General features: G+C 48.9%; 1 protein-coding gene across 4 annotated transcripts in view; it reads left to right on the top strand.

The window, feature by feature from the left end:
• The window catches only part of PTPRN2 (protein tyrosine phosphatase receptor type N2), an 834,764-nt gene that overhangs the window by 714,434 nt on the left and 105,827 nt on the right, over positions 1-14,503 (top strand). For all 4 annotated transcript variants that reach the window (XM_053609608.1, XM_053609611.1, XM_053609607.1 and 1 more), the window contains one exon: positions 5,867-6,079. In XM_053609608.1, the coding sequence (XP_053465583.1) occupies positions 5,867-6,079 (213 nt within the window). The remainder of the gene's footprint in view (positions 1-5,866; positions 6,080-14,503) is intronic.

Below are 14,503 nucleotides of genomic sequence, written 5' to 3'. Positions count from 1 at the left end.
ATCCCTCCCTCGCGACCCGAGCGCTTTGTGGCGGGGGAGGCTAGGCCGCGGCATTGTCCCCGCCGGGAAGGGGGCCGCGTCCGACCTCTCTCAAGAGTTCTGAATACCCGCGGCTCGCAGGAACCCTCCACCCTTTGTGTCCAGCACTGTGGTCTGATCTTTCCGACCTCTGTAGGGATCTTGTGAATTAGTGAGGGGGAAGGGACGGAGAAGCGGAGGTGAGAAAGCCCGGGGCCTGTCGGGGCGCCTCCCCCTCGTGGTGGGCAGGGACTGAGCACCGCCCTCCCCTCCTAGGCCCTGCGCTCAAAGTCGCGCCACTGCAGGGTCCGGACAGAAGACGCAAGGCAAGTCTTAAGGACAGAGCTTCTTAGCCTTGGTAAAGGAGAAGAAGCAAAAATCCCGTCCTGGAGATTTGGTTCTGGTGAGGTGGGGAGAGAAGATCCTTTTTCAGGACCAAACACCTGGTCGTGTGGGCATCACCTCGGGCCTAAGGGACCACATGTGCACGCAAAAAATAGGCCAGGAAGTTTATCGTCCGAGTTTGAGTGTGGATGTAATAAAACTCGCGCAGTGAATCTGGAAGGTTCCGGGAGCAGGTTTCCTGGGGAAGGCGCCGTCCACTTGGGCCTGTTCCCAGCTGGTCGGCCTGGCCTCTCCGTTCTCCCGAGATAATTTGGAGGTTAGCGAGCCTTGCTAAAGATTAGTTTGCACAAGGGTGCCCCCCTCTTTAAACATCAATATTGTAAATCTTCTCTGATATCTTAAAGCAGAGATTTCTTTAAAACTGTTGTTTTAGGCGTGCTTTAAAAGGGCAAATAAGCAATTTATTATATTTGTATATTTACTTTTACACGTATTCCTGCAAACTCAACAAATAACCTATTTTAAAACAGTATATCCTAACTTATTTTCATTAAAGTTTATATTTAAGAATAATTATTCTTGGAGATTCTTTTCTTTTGCCCATATAGGCTTTTTTTTTTTTTTTTGGCTACTTGAATGGCAGATTTGCAAGTACAATTTCATCTGCACACAGGAACAATAGCTTTCAGTGACACAAAGGACTTCTCCCACCCTGAATTCAGACCCCAATGCCTCTTGCTCTGATAATAGCTTCTGAAAAGATTTTGTAATGCAGAGAATTAATACATGATTATTTCCGCTTGACTTCTCTCATTTATTAGAATTCTGTGGCAAATTCCAAATTAAAAATAGTTCAGTTAACAGCTTTAAAAAATACTTTTAAAATATTTTAAGATACCCCTCCCCCATATTTTTAAGTTTGGTCACTTACTATGACTTGAAAACTTAAAATTTTTGATTAGCTAAAATGATAGCAGTTATAATTTAGTCAATCTATTTTAGTAAATATAGAATGAAATTTCTGAATAATTCTAAGATGATTCATCTAACCAAAGACAAACTTGTTAATAAATGATCTCTGAAACTGATTTCTAAGTTTTACAGGGGAAAAGTCTTTATAATTATAGTCCTAAAAATGCATTCAAACCCAGGATGAGGCTGGGTTTCAAAACAAACGCCTTAGAAATGATACTAATAAAAACACAGACAATATTAGAGGTTTAATATTAATGAAACTGAATGCTTGTGTTCATAAGCTTTTAAAGCATATTTTAAAATCACACATCACTGACTTGGAGAATGAGCTCCTCTTGTTAACTGGTCACATCATACAATCTTGGAAAAATACTGAATTTTGCTACCTGTCAACAAATATTTACCATAAAGTTTTGTATTTGTGTGGCTGTATCGGTTCTTACAATTGCATTTGGGTATAGAATGTTCTCTTTTCTTTTGAGCTTAACACATGGACAGTTGAGAAAAGTTCTGAAGGCTTCTCTCCACAAATGGTACTGAAGAGCTCAAAAAGGAAGCCCTAACCCCTCTCCCCATAAGCACAGATCAAAATAATTTAAATCAATCAGGACAATGTCTGTAGATTCTAATTTCTCAAGCAGTTCCAGAAATTGTCTCTGTGGTCATACATTTATTTTGAATCACAACTTTTGCAAAATTGTATATTCTAAATTTGAGGAGTTACAGGTACAGATGGTTGAGAGGAAGAAATATGCAATATTGCATTTCAGCTTTCTCTCAAGATAGATCTAACCTGATATAAAATTGACAATTATTCCAGATTAATTTTAAAAGTCATGCAATTCCTGCACTGAGGCCTTGCTGCTGAAGCAGCTGTCTGTGCATCTTCTGTCCCTGGGAGGCAGACCCCCCTGCAGCTGGGGCACCAGGCTCTGCAGACTAGGCATCTCCACCCTCCTCCTCATCCCTTGTTCCAAACTTTCAGTGAATCTAGCTGCCACTGTACAGAAGGAGGTGTTCTGCTTTTTAAAAGACGTCTGACTGTAAATGTCAAAGTCATAAATATTTAAACATCATTTTCTTTCAATTTCAAGTCAGGACTGATAAGATGCCTCCAATTAGTCTGTGGTCTTCCAGGCAGTCCCTAAAGTCTCTGCAGTCCACCTGCCCAGGAGGGAGCTGGTGAGGTCCGTGGAACCACACCTGGGTCAGGACTGAGCCTCAACTCAACTTTTAAGCCCGCAGCAGGCTCTTTGGTTTCTCTTAAAGCTCATAGTTTAGCAGGGGTTTTAGGGTTGTTTTTTTTTTAACTCCACAAAAGGAAAGGAAGTAATTGTAAAGTTATTTAAACACCATCACTATGCCAAGAAGGGGAGTTCACTCATTAAAAAAAAAAAAATTAGAATTTCTAGAAATATTCATTTCTTCCAGAATTCGTAAGATCTGACTTAAAGCCAACAGTTTCTCCCTCCTCACTGACCCTCCTGCCGAGGACTAGGTAGGGCATTTGGAGGTGGGGGAAGCCCTGGCTGAGTCCCTTTCTCGATTTCATCCGGGGTGCCCCCGACCGACCTTCGCGAGAGGGGTTTCCCTGCCGGACCCTAAGGTCCAGCGACCTCAGAGTCAGACTCTGCTGACCTCAAGTGGTCCCTCAGTCCAACATTCCCCTGTTCCCCCACCCCGTCAGACATTCCTCTCCCTCAAGCCCCGCGCTGCCCGCCGCTCGGCCACCCGGTGCCCCTTCCCAGCCTCGCCTACCCGCTCCCGCACGCTGCAGGAAGGGTCTGCCTGCGGATGGGCGGGGGATGTGGGCCTGGACGGCTCCCACTTGCCTGCGAACCACGTCCCCCAACTCCCGCGGGAGCAGCTCGAGCACTGGCAGCCGGGGAGCTGGGGGAGGAGAGGGGACTCGGGCCTTCCCTCTAATCCTTCGAATCTTCTCTGGGGCCTGGAGCTCTTTGGGCAGTCACTCTCCTTGACATTTTTCTTTGACCTCTGAGTAAATCCGAGCTCTCCCAGGAAAGGGCAGTCAGGCAGACCGCGTTTCGCTTCCCGTCGAAGGTCACCGCGACTGCCTGTTTCCGGAAGGAGGACCCAGCCTATTTGGGCGGCCTGGCTCTGTCCACCCTGCCTCTCTAGGAAGAGCTTCCGCGCTATCCCCGGAGGACCGACCCGCCCATGGTTCCTTCTGTCCACAGGACTGGGCCAGGTAAACGCGTGGGCGTCGGCCGCCTGCCTCCTTGGTGCAGCTCCTGCAGGGTCACTGCGGGTCACTTGGCTGAGTGACAGCAGGGCAGCGTGTGTGCCAGTTGCTTGTACTCAGCACGCCGAGGTCGCCCCGTGAGGCTGCACTCCCGGGTACCCACGCCACCGCGCTCCCACAGCCCAGGTGGGACCGTCGGTCGGATGCGCACCGGTGCGTCTGCTGCACCCCCGGGGCAGGTCCTCTCAGAGCCAGGCCGGCACCGCGCGTTTTCGCCTCGCATCGTTGAGCAGGAAGGTTCGGGAAGTCCCAGTTCCCAGGCTCAGTCAGCCACGTGGGCGCGCGGGGTTCCCGAAGCCCGGGGACGCGGGAACCGCTGGTCTACTGTGCTGGGACCGGTGGGGGTGCGCGCCCGGCCCGGACCAGGGGTGGGAGGACAGCCCGTGACCCCTCCGCGCCTCCGCCGCTTCCTTTGTTGTGGTCCTTACTCGGTCGGCCCAGGCGAGTAGGGTCCTGCGGGAGCTCTGGGCGGCGACCGGGGCTCCTCAACTGATGGGACTCCAAGGGCGCGCAGGGAAGCGCCCACCCAGCCGGGTGTCAGTTCCGGCCTCCAGCGCAGGTGCGGCTGGGTGGGACCGCACCCCGACGCGCTCGGAGGGCGTCCCCAGCCTGGGGAGGGAAGCTTCTCTCCGACCTGCCGACCACGACGCGCTCCCGCCCAGGAGGCCACGAGGGTACCCGAGCGCGCGGGGGCCGAGGAGACCCCTGCCGGGGGAGGCCGCGCTCTCCTCCCGCCCCGCCCAGTCTGGTTGATTTGCGCGGTTCTGGTCCGCACCCCGCGCGTGGCGGGGAGAGGGCGCGGAGGGGCCGGGGGCTGCCTTGGGCCTTCTCCGGGGTGGCTTCGTTCTAGAGGCGACTGTGCGGACCCGGGCAGGAGAGCGGGGGAAAGGGAAGGGGCTGAGGGGACGGGCGGGGGTCTCCCCCGCACGCGGAGGGCAGCCGGCGGCGCGGCGCCCCCTCCCCCTGCTCGTCACGGGTCCCTCCCCTAGATCCTCCTCCGCCCCCTCCTCCCGCCTCGTCCTCCTCCCGCGGCAGCAGCTCTCCAGCCGCGGTCCTCCGAGCGGCGCATCCGGGAAGGAAAATCCGGGCGTCTTTTCTCATTTAACCCGCGTTTCCATTAACTCAGTCCCAGCACCAGCTAATCCGCTGCACCGAAGGCAAAAGGAGGCTAATTAATGACCAGCTTTTCCAGTCAAGACCGGCAATAATTGCTTTGGTGGCCTCTATGATTACAAGATAAAATGGGCCCGGCCTGACATCGAGGCTCTGTGTACACTCGGAGGCCGGAGGAAATGAAGAGTTGGAGGCTGAATGCGGGGAGAAAATTACTAATAGAAGAGAGATAATGAATGGGCCGGCCGGGCATTCATGGGGAAAAATCCATTTTGTTACCATGTGAAATTAGGTGGTCGAAAGGAGTTTGCTAATTGTCCTCGTCCTGCAGCAGCGAGCGGCCGAGGCGGGCGGCGTCCCGGTCGCCCGCGCGGTGGAGGGGCCACCCTGCGGCGCGGTTAATTGTTGGTAATGCTCCTTCTGATGAAGCTAATGAGCGGACAGTGCTGGGCGCCTCTTTGCACGTGGAAAGTGAAATGCACCAAAAGGATTTTCTCAGATTTTGACGGTCATTACCCTTCCCCACCCCCTGAAATGAGGACAAACAGAAGGAGTTTGAAATCCTTAGTTTTTGCTCCGCTGGGAGATGAACTTCCGGACCGTCCTATTGCCTGTTGGCTTGCTGTCCCTGTCACCGAGAAACACTCAGGTGTCCAGTGCTGGGGCCTGCGCCTGAGCTGGCGGGTGGAAGGTCCCCGGAGGCGCCGGAGGGTCAGCGTGGGCCGTGGGAGTCAGGCCCGGGACGGGCAGAGCCCTGGCCCCGCGCAGCCACCTGCCGGCCGCCGTGCGCGCTCTTGATAAGCTGCTCTCCCTGTTTAAAGCCAGGCACCGACACGTTACTTTACTTAAGGCGGCAGAGAAGCTGCCAAATGCTTTACATAAATTTGAAAGAAAACAGTCACCACTGAGGGAAAAAGTGATGGCTCTAACTTTCCTGGTGAAAACACTGCAATCTGTGGCGTGCTATTTTGAAATAACTCCTGCTTCTCCTTTGAGGGGTGCTGTTCCGGGTAGCCCTCCTGTTGTGGTTTTAATGCCAGCACCGTTGGGTTTCTGTTGAGCTTCCCACTTCCACCCGCATTTGAAGAGCACCAGTGTGTTAGGAGACCATGGTTTGCTGCGAACTAACGTGCTGCTTCCCTTGTTCTGCAGAGAAGCAAGCTCAAGCTTCTGCCTCAGCAGGCAGAGCCGGAGGACTCGACCAAGTTCGTGGTGCTCACCCTGGTGTCCATCGCCTGCATCGTGGGCGTCCTCCTGGCCTCTGGCCTCATCTACTGCCTGCGGCACACCTCTCACCACAAGCTGAAGGAGAAGCTGTCCGGACTAGGGGGCCACGCAGGCACAGATGCCACCGCTGCCTACCAGGTAAAGGGAGATTTTCACAGGGACACGTGAATGTATCAATTGAACAGGCAGCTCGTTTCCTCCTCTCTGGCCCCTCCCCCACTCCCAGCAGTTGTTCGTTTATGCAGAGTTTGGGTTCTTTTATGATGACAATTTGAAACTTCTCATTAGCATTCATGTAAATACCTGGCAATCACAGTTTTATGGCTTGGCTGTGTATTAATCTTATGCTGTTCTTGGATAGTCTCATGTTAACTCTGAAAGCAGGTTGCTAATTAGAAATGTGGAAAATGTGCAATGCATGAATTATGTATTATCTGTTATCTTTCTTGGTTTGGCCACCATTAATGAAAAATGCCAGAGTTGCAAGATAAATTGGTGTGTAGATGTTTGATGATGTCTCTTAAATCATAAACTTCCTAGGGGCCTTATATGAAAAGATCCTCTGACCCGACCCGGTGCCACCCTCTGCTATTATGTGGATAAAGTGAAATCTAATGCTGATAAATGGGGTGAGGGTGGGGGGGCTCAACTCCATGGGGATGGCAGTGGCTACAGTGCTGTCAGACACACCTGGAAATATGTCAGAAGCCAATGAGAATGTGAGCAAGACAAGTTCAGACCAAATTGGGCATAAAAAAATTCATAAGATTTTTGGAAGCATACATTTCATATTTAATAATGTCCTGTAAAAAAAAATGCCCTCAGGGTTTTTTGTGCCCTCAGTTTTATCAGAAGTGCAAACCCAGAAAATGTGCAAGTGAGAGCGTTCGATTTCTTTTAATATAAAGCATCATTTAATTCCAAATATGTATTCCTATTTGTGAAAGTAAAATAATTTACTTAATAACCACTTTAAAAGTCTAATCAATGTGTATTTGTAAGATTTTCCCCAATTGGACTAGATTCTTTGTTTCTATAGTCATATGATTGTGATGTGTAATGTGTCTTATAAATAATCATATTTTATAAGCATATGTAAAGTAAATATTTTGTTGTCAGAGTTACATGGGTGGCCTCCCAATCTCTTTCTGGAAAAGACCCTCCACTGTCCAGCAGTGCCCAGCTGTATGCACAGGAGCTCACCTGCACTGGCCTCCCTTAGTTCTGTGGGCAGCTCTGCCCCTGCCCCAAAGAAGGGGTTGGGGTGAATTTATAAAATACCCACGCTTAAAAGAGACCGAGAGATAGATTTTCCTCCCATTTCAAAATTCTCAGTACTGACAGTGAATGGAGGAAGCCTCTAGTTTTCTGAAAAGGGTCACTAGCCTACCCAGGATGATCTTTTTCTTATAAAGAAATGGCAACTTCAAAAGTGTTGAAGATGGCATTTCAGGCATAGTGCATAGCTGTGCTTCAAAGCAAAAGAAAAGTCACTTTTGAAGAAGCAGTCTGGAAAAAGTGTCACATAAACTGGTAAAAATTTATCCAGAAATTCTATTGCACAGGACCTCAATCTAGGATGCCAGGTCTTCAGGGCCACATCTGTGTCAGTCCATAAATAAATTATCACACCAGCCCTGCTCCGTGTGTAGAGACGGAAGATCATATAGGCACGGATTTTTTAGACAGCATGGCATCCTTTGATATACTTTGAAATTCAAATATAAAATATTGATAGAACGGAAAGGTTGGACTTGCATGCAGAAATGATTAATTTTTTTAAAAAATGCAGGTTGAAAATGCATATTTAGAACAGAGTTTGTAATAATTAACAGGAAAAAAAGTCCTCCCAGTGACAGCTCTAATTAATAGTATCTGTAATTAAAATCACACCCTTCCAGCAGGAAAATTGTTTGAATTTCTTGGAGTGACCTTTTTGCTGTTCCTCCTGAGGGCATGGTGGTTAAGTTGATATTGATTTTATAATGAGCTCTGGTTTGTTTAATAAGAATCTGTAATCCAGACAATAAATGAAATGTATGCTTTTCTTCAATCCAGATTAATAAAAAGAAAAAAAATGGGGGAAAAACTTTTTCTTTTAAAAATATTGTCTAGGAAAATTTGGAAGTGAAATGATTATGAAGATTTTTTGTTGGGCTTAGTTTTGAAATCACTACAAAATTCCCTTTAGGGAATTACTTTGATTAAATGTGGGGGTTGCCCCATTAAAGTGGATTGTTTACTGGTGAGAAAATCCTAGTTGCTAAGCTGTCGTGTTGTTTTGATTTGTTTTTTAGCAGAGCAGGACTCGGCAAATGAGGATGGGGATTACATGATTTTTAACTTTAAATTTAGCTGAGTAATGTGGTCCGGACCCAGACAATTACAGTTACAAATAGAAGACATTGACCCTGGTAAATGAAGCAGGTATTAATTCACAAATGTAGCCACATCTCATTTGGTTTTTCTAAGTCCCTCTGCTTCAAGTCCCTCTTCAACTTTTAAAATCTGCCCAAAAAGCTTTTTTTAAATACTACAAATGCAGAACAATAAATTTCAGGAAAAGCATCTTGCTGCATTAATATGTTTATTTTTAAACCATTGGCCTTCTGTACTTTGTTTATTCTATAATAAAAGTAAGGTTGTGGATCGTAATTCCCAGCACTGGATTGCAAGGAAAATTGTGCAATTTGATGTCATGCTTTCTGTCATGGACACGTGGTAGAAATACACAATTTATGTTCTTAAAGTTTCTGAAAAGAAAAAGATTATTGTGTAAGTTAGGCTATAGAAATAAGTAACCTAGGTGTGGTAGAATGGTAGGCGGCAATATAATAAGTTTTATTAATATCAGAATAAGAAGTTGCCCTTTAGACAAAAGAACTGAGTGTTCTTACACAGGAAAAGAGAGGCAAGGTGCAGAGACATCTGACAGCAGAGAGGAGAGAGCAGCTCAGGGGCAATGTTACTGGGAGGCACAGGGACTCAGGCTGTGGCTCCTTCCCCGCGTGTCCCCAGTTAAACACCGTCAGCCATAGCACCCTGGCATGATGCTTCTAGCAGGGACTGGGAGGCCCCTCATGTTGCTGGCCCTTGGAAACACCCTGGCTGTGGCAGCCCTGTGTGCACCCCAGCAGGTGCACGGCCCTGTGTGCCCACACTTCACAGCAGGGGCCTCGGGTCACAGTGGAGCCAGGGAGCGGTCCTCAATAGTCAGAGGCTTTTCTTAAAATGGTTTCAAATAGTGCAAATTATTAAATTCTAATGCAAACATCTTTAATCATTTCTACCTTTTCTTTCTCAAAATAGAACTATTACATGGCCAGTCACACATGATTTTAGAGCTCTGTGTGTGTGTGTGTGAGAGCGAGAGAGTTCATTTGCCTTACCTGTCAGGAAAACAAATCTTTTTTGACAGACTCTTATACTTTTGATACTTACCAAGATAGCAGTCCCATCGGATAATCCAGAAAGTTTGATTTACTCCAACTTGAAAAAATTGGGTATATTAACTTTCAAAATAATTGAAATGTATTTTTAAGGGTCATTTGTTTAACAGAACACTGACACCAAACTTTTCTTCATTGTTTTGGTACCCCTTTTTCCCCTCTAAATACATAAAACAATATATTTGGTTTGAATCTATAGTTCATTACTTAAAAGGCTAATTGAGCTTACTTTTATTTGCTTTTTTCAAGTTGGCATAGGATGTCATAAACATATACGTGTATGTCCTCGTACACATGTGCGTGCACGCGCGCACACACACACACACACACACAGTAAGGATGGTTAAAGGCAGGAAACAGTTGTGTTATTTGGTACCAGTATAGTTTTTGCATTTTTTTTTTTCAGGTAGGTGCCCTATTTCTGTGGAAGGTGATTCGGTAAAAACTATGCCAAAAATAAGTTGTTAGATGATTAGAAGACAGTCCCCTCCTTTTTCTCTCTGAGTTCCTTTGAATGTTATATCCATGTCTTTGAGGCTTTGATCATCTGGGAGCAGCAAGTTGAGCATTCCGCCAGCCCTCTCTGTCTTCCTGGACATGAGGGCAGACGCTCCTCTGGAATTTTCAGCAAGTTCTCTTTTGATGGTTTATTTCACAACACCCAGCAGGTTTCCTTGTGTACTTGGGCCTTTGGAGACAAACCTGCAGGAAAGCATGCACTGGGGCCAGGTGACCGCCATGGACGCTATGTGCACATCTTGGTTGCCACTGCTCCCAAGGGCCCCCTTGGTCAGAGTAGTGTGTGTGTGTGTGTGTGTGTGTGTGTCTTGGCTGTGCTCCTGGAGGGTGTGGTCAGGCGACTCGGGCTGCCCTGTCAGGGAGTGCAGAGTGCCCGACACCTCACCTCTGGCAAGGGAAGCTCTGATCTTATGGAGAGAACAGGTGGCAAGTTGGCTTTGAAGTAAGAGACCCTTCTTTTTCTAGGTGAGTTTAATCTTTTGTAATTGGAGTAATCACAAGTACTGGAAACAGGATGTTCACAATTAAGTTGGAAAACAGCAAATTATCCTGACCCCACCACAGACTGCTAAACAAGCCTTTTCCACATCAGTCCACTGTGTGTTCCAGAAGGGCTTTCCTTGCTTTATGTCTAACTTTCCAGGTCAAAATAATATATTTTGCAAATATCTACGAAGCAAAATCTATTCCACTTCAAAATAAAGGGGGTACCTTAAAATATTATTAAAGAACATCTCTGTTTATTATAACACAGCCAAGCTGGAGAATCGGAATTTTTCTAATTTACCCTTGTGAATGTAGCGGATGGTGCTGTGGGGGTGTGCTGGCTCGTCTCCTTAAGGCTGGGGTAGGCCACACTCCACTATGCTCAGGGCTCCCAGAAACCCTGCTGCCTCCACTGCAACTTAGGCAGATATAAGTGCTTGTCAAAGTGGCACCAAGTTCCATGCCTTCTAAGGCAGTAATGTGCTATTCTAAGGAAAACTTGCAAAATTTTGCCATGGTGAGGGTAAAGGGACACATTTTGTCCCCAACATCCCAATAATGTGTTCATTTGCATATATGTTCTGTTTCAAGTCGTCAATATGCAGGGCCATGGGCTTTGTCTCAGCTCAGTCCCATCTTCCATTTGCCTTTCACCAGGGTCTCGGTGCTTTTCTGGAAGGTGTCCATTTGTAGTGTGTTTTTCTCATAAATCTTAAACTTTCAAATAGGCCATTTCCAAAAGCAGTGACTACATGTCTGTTCCGCAGTTATGCCCATGTTTCCTCAAATATAGCTCTTGAGATTCAGAAATAGATCTTCAGAGAACACTGAAGTCTGGAAAGATTGCCAAAGAAATATCTAAACATAAAAAGAAAGCACATTGTTTGCCCTAATACTGCAAGCTACTTTTCTGAGCAGGCAGTAATAATGAGATCAGACTTAATTAAAAATAACAGCGACCACTCAGTGAGATATTCAGAAAATGAAAGATTGGAATGACTAACACGTGAAAGTTCAGAAGCCTGGCTCCTGTGTCTTCTTCCTGTTACTATGATATTTACTATATTTGCTTTTATCTTTGTTGCTGGTTAGACGTGGATGTCACCTGAGTAACTACCCGGGCAGCGCAGGAGGACAGGGAGGGTTAACTCGGCCCCACTGTGTGCTCTGTGGCTTTCTTCAGCTTTTCTCGTCTCACTCTCCAGGTCAAGGGACTAGTGGGTCTAGGGCTAGAGGAAGAAGTGTGTGCTCACGTGGTGCCAGCGTGGGCTGGAGTGTCACTCACCTGAGTGCAGGCAGTGAGCCAGTCTGCCTTGCCCATTTTACTTTCAAATTAGAGAATGCTTCCTTCTCACACAAGTGGGAGCAGCTGGTGGAATGATACCTCATTCACACTGCACGGCCCTGTGAGAGTTCCTGCTCCTCAGCTCTCCAGCCAACCTCCTGGCCAGTCCACAAGTGGAAAGAGAGGAGGCCTCAGGGGCTTTGGAAGCCCAGCCAGGTGAGCACAGGTGTGCTGCCTGTTTTACTAGCTGGCAGCTAGTAAGGAAAGGGCCAGGTGAGCTGAGACTCACCAAGCAGGTGGCAGAGCTGCCGCAGGCTGGACCCCGCTGGTGTCCTCACCGCAGAGACTACTCTGTGAGATGGAGCCCTTCCTCTGGCTCCCGGGCCCGGTGTGAGCACCATGGGACAATAAGGAAAAGCAGACCTCATTTCTTCTCTCAGCTTCCGATTTCTTGGAGATGAGGAATTTACCATAAAACCACGTGAAACAACAGGGAAAGGACAGTGAGCAGCATGTGACCGTGAGTGGTCAAGAGGTGATTTGGGCAATGGTGAGATCAAATACTGGGGAGGCAGAGGAGGGTGCCGGCCCGCAGCAGCCCACGAGGAGAGTGCCAGTCTGGGTAGAGGGGCCACACCTGCAGGGCTGTGAGCACAGGCATTAGGGGCTCATGTTGGTGCAGTGATCAACCGGACCAGGACCAGGCTCCCTGGAGCAGTAGAGGAGCTGTGACTAGAGGGGAGAAGCCTTTGGTCAGCAGAGAGCTCGGACTGCAGCCCACAGGTGCCAGTGGGTTGGTGGCTGTGGAATGGGTCAGCTTCCTGGTGTGGCTAAGAGTGACTTAGGGGAAGAGCCACATCCCACCTCTTTCTCCACATTCTTCTTTCCTCCTTAGTTTTATTGCTCTGTTGCTACATATTTGTTGTTTAAATTCCTTCTCTTTCTGATATTCAAACCCAGGGAGAAAGAGACTGGGACACTCTCCACCCCTGCAGGCACCTAGCCCAGAGCATGGGACCTGCCCCAGTCCCCACAGCAACCTGAGACAGCGTGTGCTGTGTACTGGCCACCCGGAAGGCCAGGCCAGGTCCTGGGCTGCCCGTGTTTTCAGCTGTGAAGTTCTGCTTGAGGCTCAGTCACATTTCTGACCCCAGGGCTCAGGGATCCCTGCTGGCGGCATCGCTTAGACTCCTGACAGACACCTCCTTCCCAAGGAGTGTATTTTGTTCTGTATTTTCCTTCCTGCGTGTACACCCTGATTCAGGGGGTAGGGGGCATGTTTTCTGAACTAAAACTTAGGACACACAATCTGCAGAGAAAGCGTGGGCTTCTAGGGAAGGAAACAGGAGGGAAGACCTGGAATCTGGGCTGTCCAGTAAAATCCAAGACTCCAGGGAAGGCGTTCAGAGGAGGCACACGTGTGCGTGCACGTCAGGTGAATGTCCGTGTCGTCCAGGAGGCAGGTGGAGAATGGCAACCCTCGGGCTATTGCAGGCCTCAGCCACCTGCCCCAGGGAGAGTGAGGGGTGCAACCGGAGGGACACCAGGTCAAGCCAGGCCCAGCACCAAGCCTGCTGCTCTAGGCAGAGCGTCCTAGCTGCAGGTGGGGGGCAGCTAACAAGTGAAATGGATGTTGGGAGGAGAGACGCCAGGAGTGAAGCAAAGTGTGAAAAAGGGGTTAAACTGAGATTTTAAAATAAATAGTGAAAGGGTGGGGAGGAGACCCTGGTGGGCAGGTGATGGAAGAGGGACAGTGGGTGTGGATGCCAGGACACCCCACCAGGAGCACAGCAGGCCTGAACTGTGGCCTGAGCTCAGAGGAGTTTGTGTCCCAACTGCTCTTGGCTTCTGTGGTCCTGGTTTCTTGGCAGTCTCCGTCCTGTGGAAGTGGGGACGAGGCCTTGGGGAGCTCCACGGATGCCTTCTTCAACAGGGCCAGACAGACACCTCAGCCAGGGAAGCTCTTCCTGCACAGGAGGAGGACAGGCTGGGACCTCCTGTGGGTGAAGCCTTGTGACAGCAGCAACCGGGCAGAGCCCCCAGAATACACAGAGGTGACTGCTCTGTAGGCCCCTCTGGGGCCAGGATCCACGTGAAGCGCACCTCTTCTCAGCCTCCCCAGACAGAGGATGCGTCTCTTGTGAACAGCATTACCTGCAGCCAGAAGCATGAGCCTGCCAAAAATAGACAAGCCCAGCTCTTAACATGCACATGGCCATAAAAGAGGCAAGATGTTGCATAAGGGCGCAGGATGGGAGTGATGCTGGAGCCGTCAGGCCAGGAGTTACGAGTCACAGAAGAGAGGCTTTGGGAAAGCAATTGCAGGGAGGCCCGGGTGATGAAAGTGGTTTCCAGATGCCCAAGTCGGAGATTACGAAAAGGATGTGAATAAAAAGACACCCTGGACGGCAGGCCGTACCTGGGGAGCCCCCATGCAGCCCTCCCCTCACCTTGGCCTGCTCTGCTGGCCACTGAGGAGGCTCTATGCCAGCACCTGCTCTCCAAGGCCCGAGGCCTCCCAGATCTGCAGCTCTCCTGACCTCTCAGCCCACATCCTCCTGAACACATGCAGATGCCCAGGGCTGTGCCTGGTAGGAACACATCACGTTGACCTATGCGTCACTCCCAGGAATGAGGCCTCAGAGAGCCCCAGGCAGCCTTTGAACCGCAGGATTGCTGAACTTAGACTGGCCCAGGAAGTGTTTTTTCCAGAAAGCATATTTCCTCTAAGGGTAGGATCCCATTGTCTGAAACAATAGGTCAGCAGAGAATTTGGTTTCACATTAGAGCAGGACCAGTCTGCACTTGGCACGGACTCTCTGG

The sequence above is a fragment of the Nycticebus coucang genome, chromosome 11 (assembly GCF_027406575.1).
Source record: "Nycticebus coucang isolate mNycCou1 chromosome 11, mNycCou1.pri, whole genome shotgun sequence".
Taxonomy (NCBI): Eukaryota; Metazoa; Chordata; class Mammalia; order Primates; family Lorisidae; genus Nycticebus; species Nycticebus coucang.
Note: the sequence above shows the minus strand (reverse complement) of the source record. Positions and strands in the feature narration are given on the sequence as shown.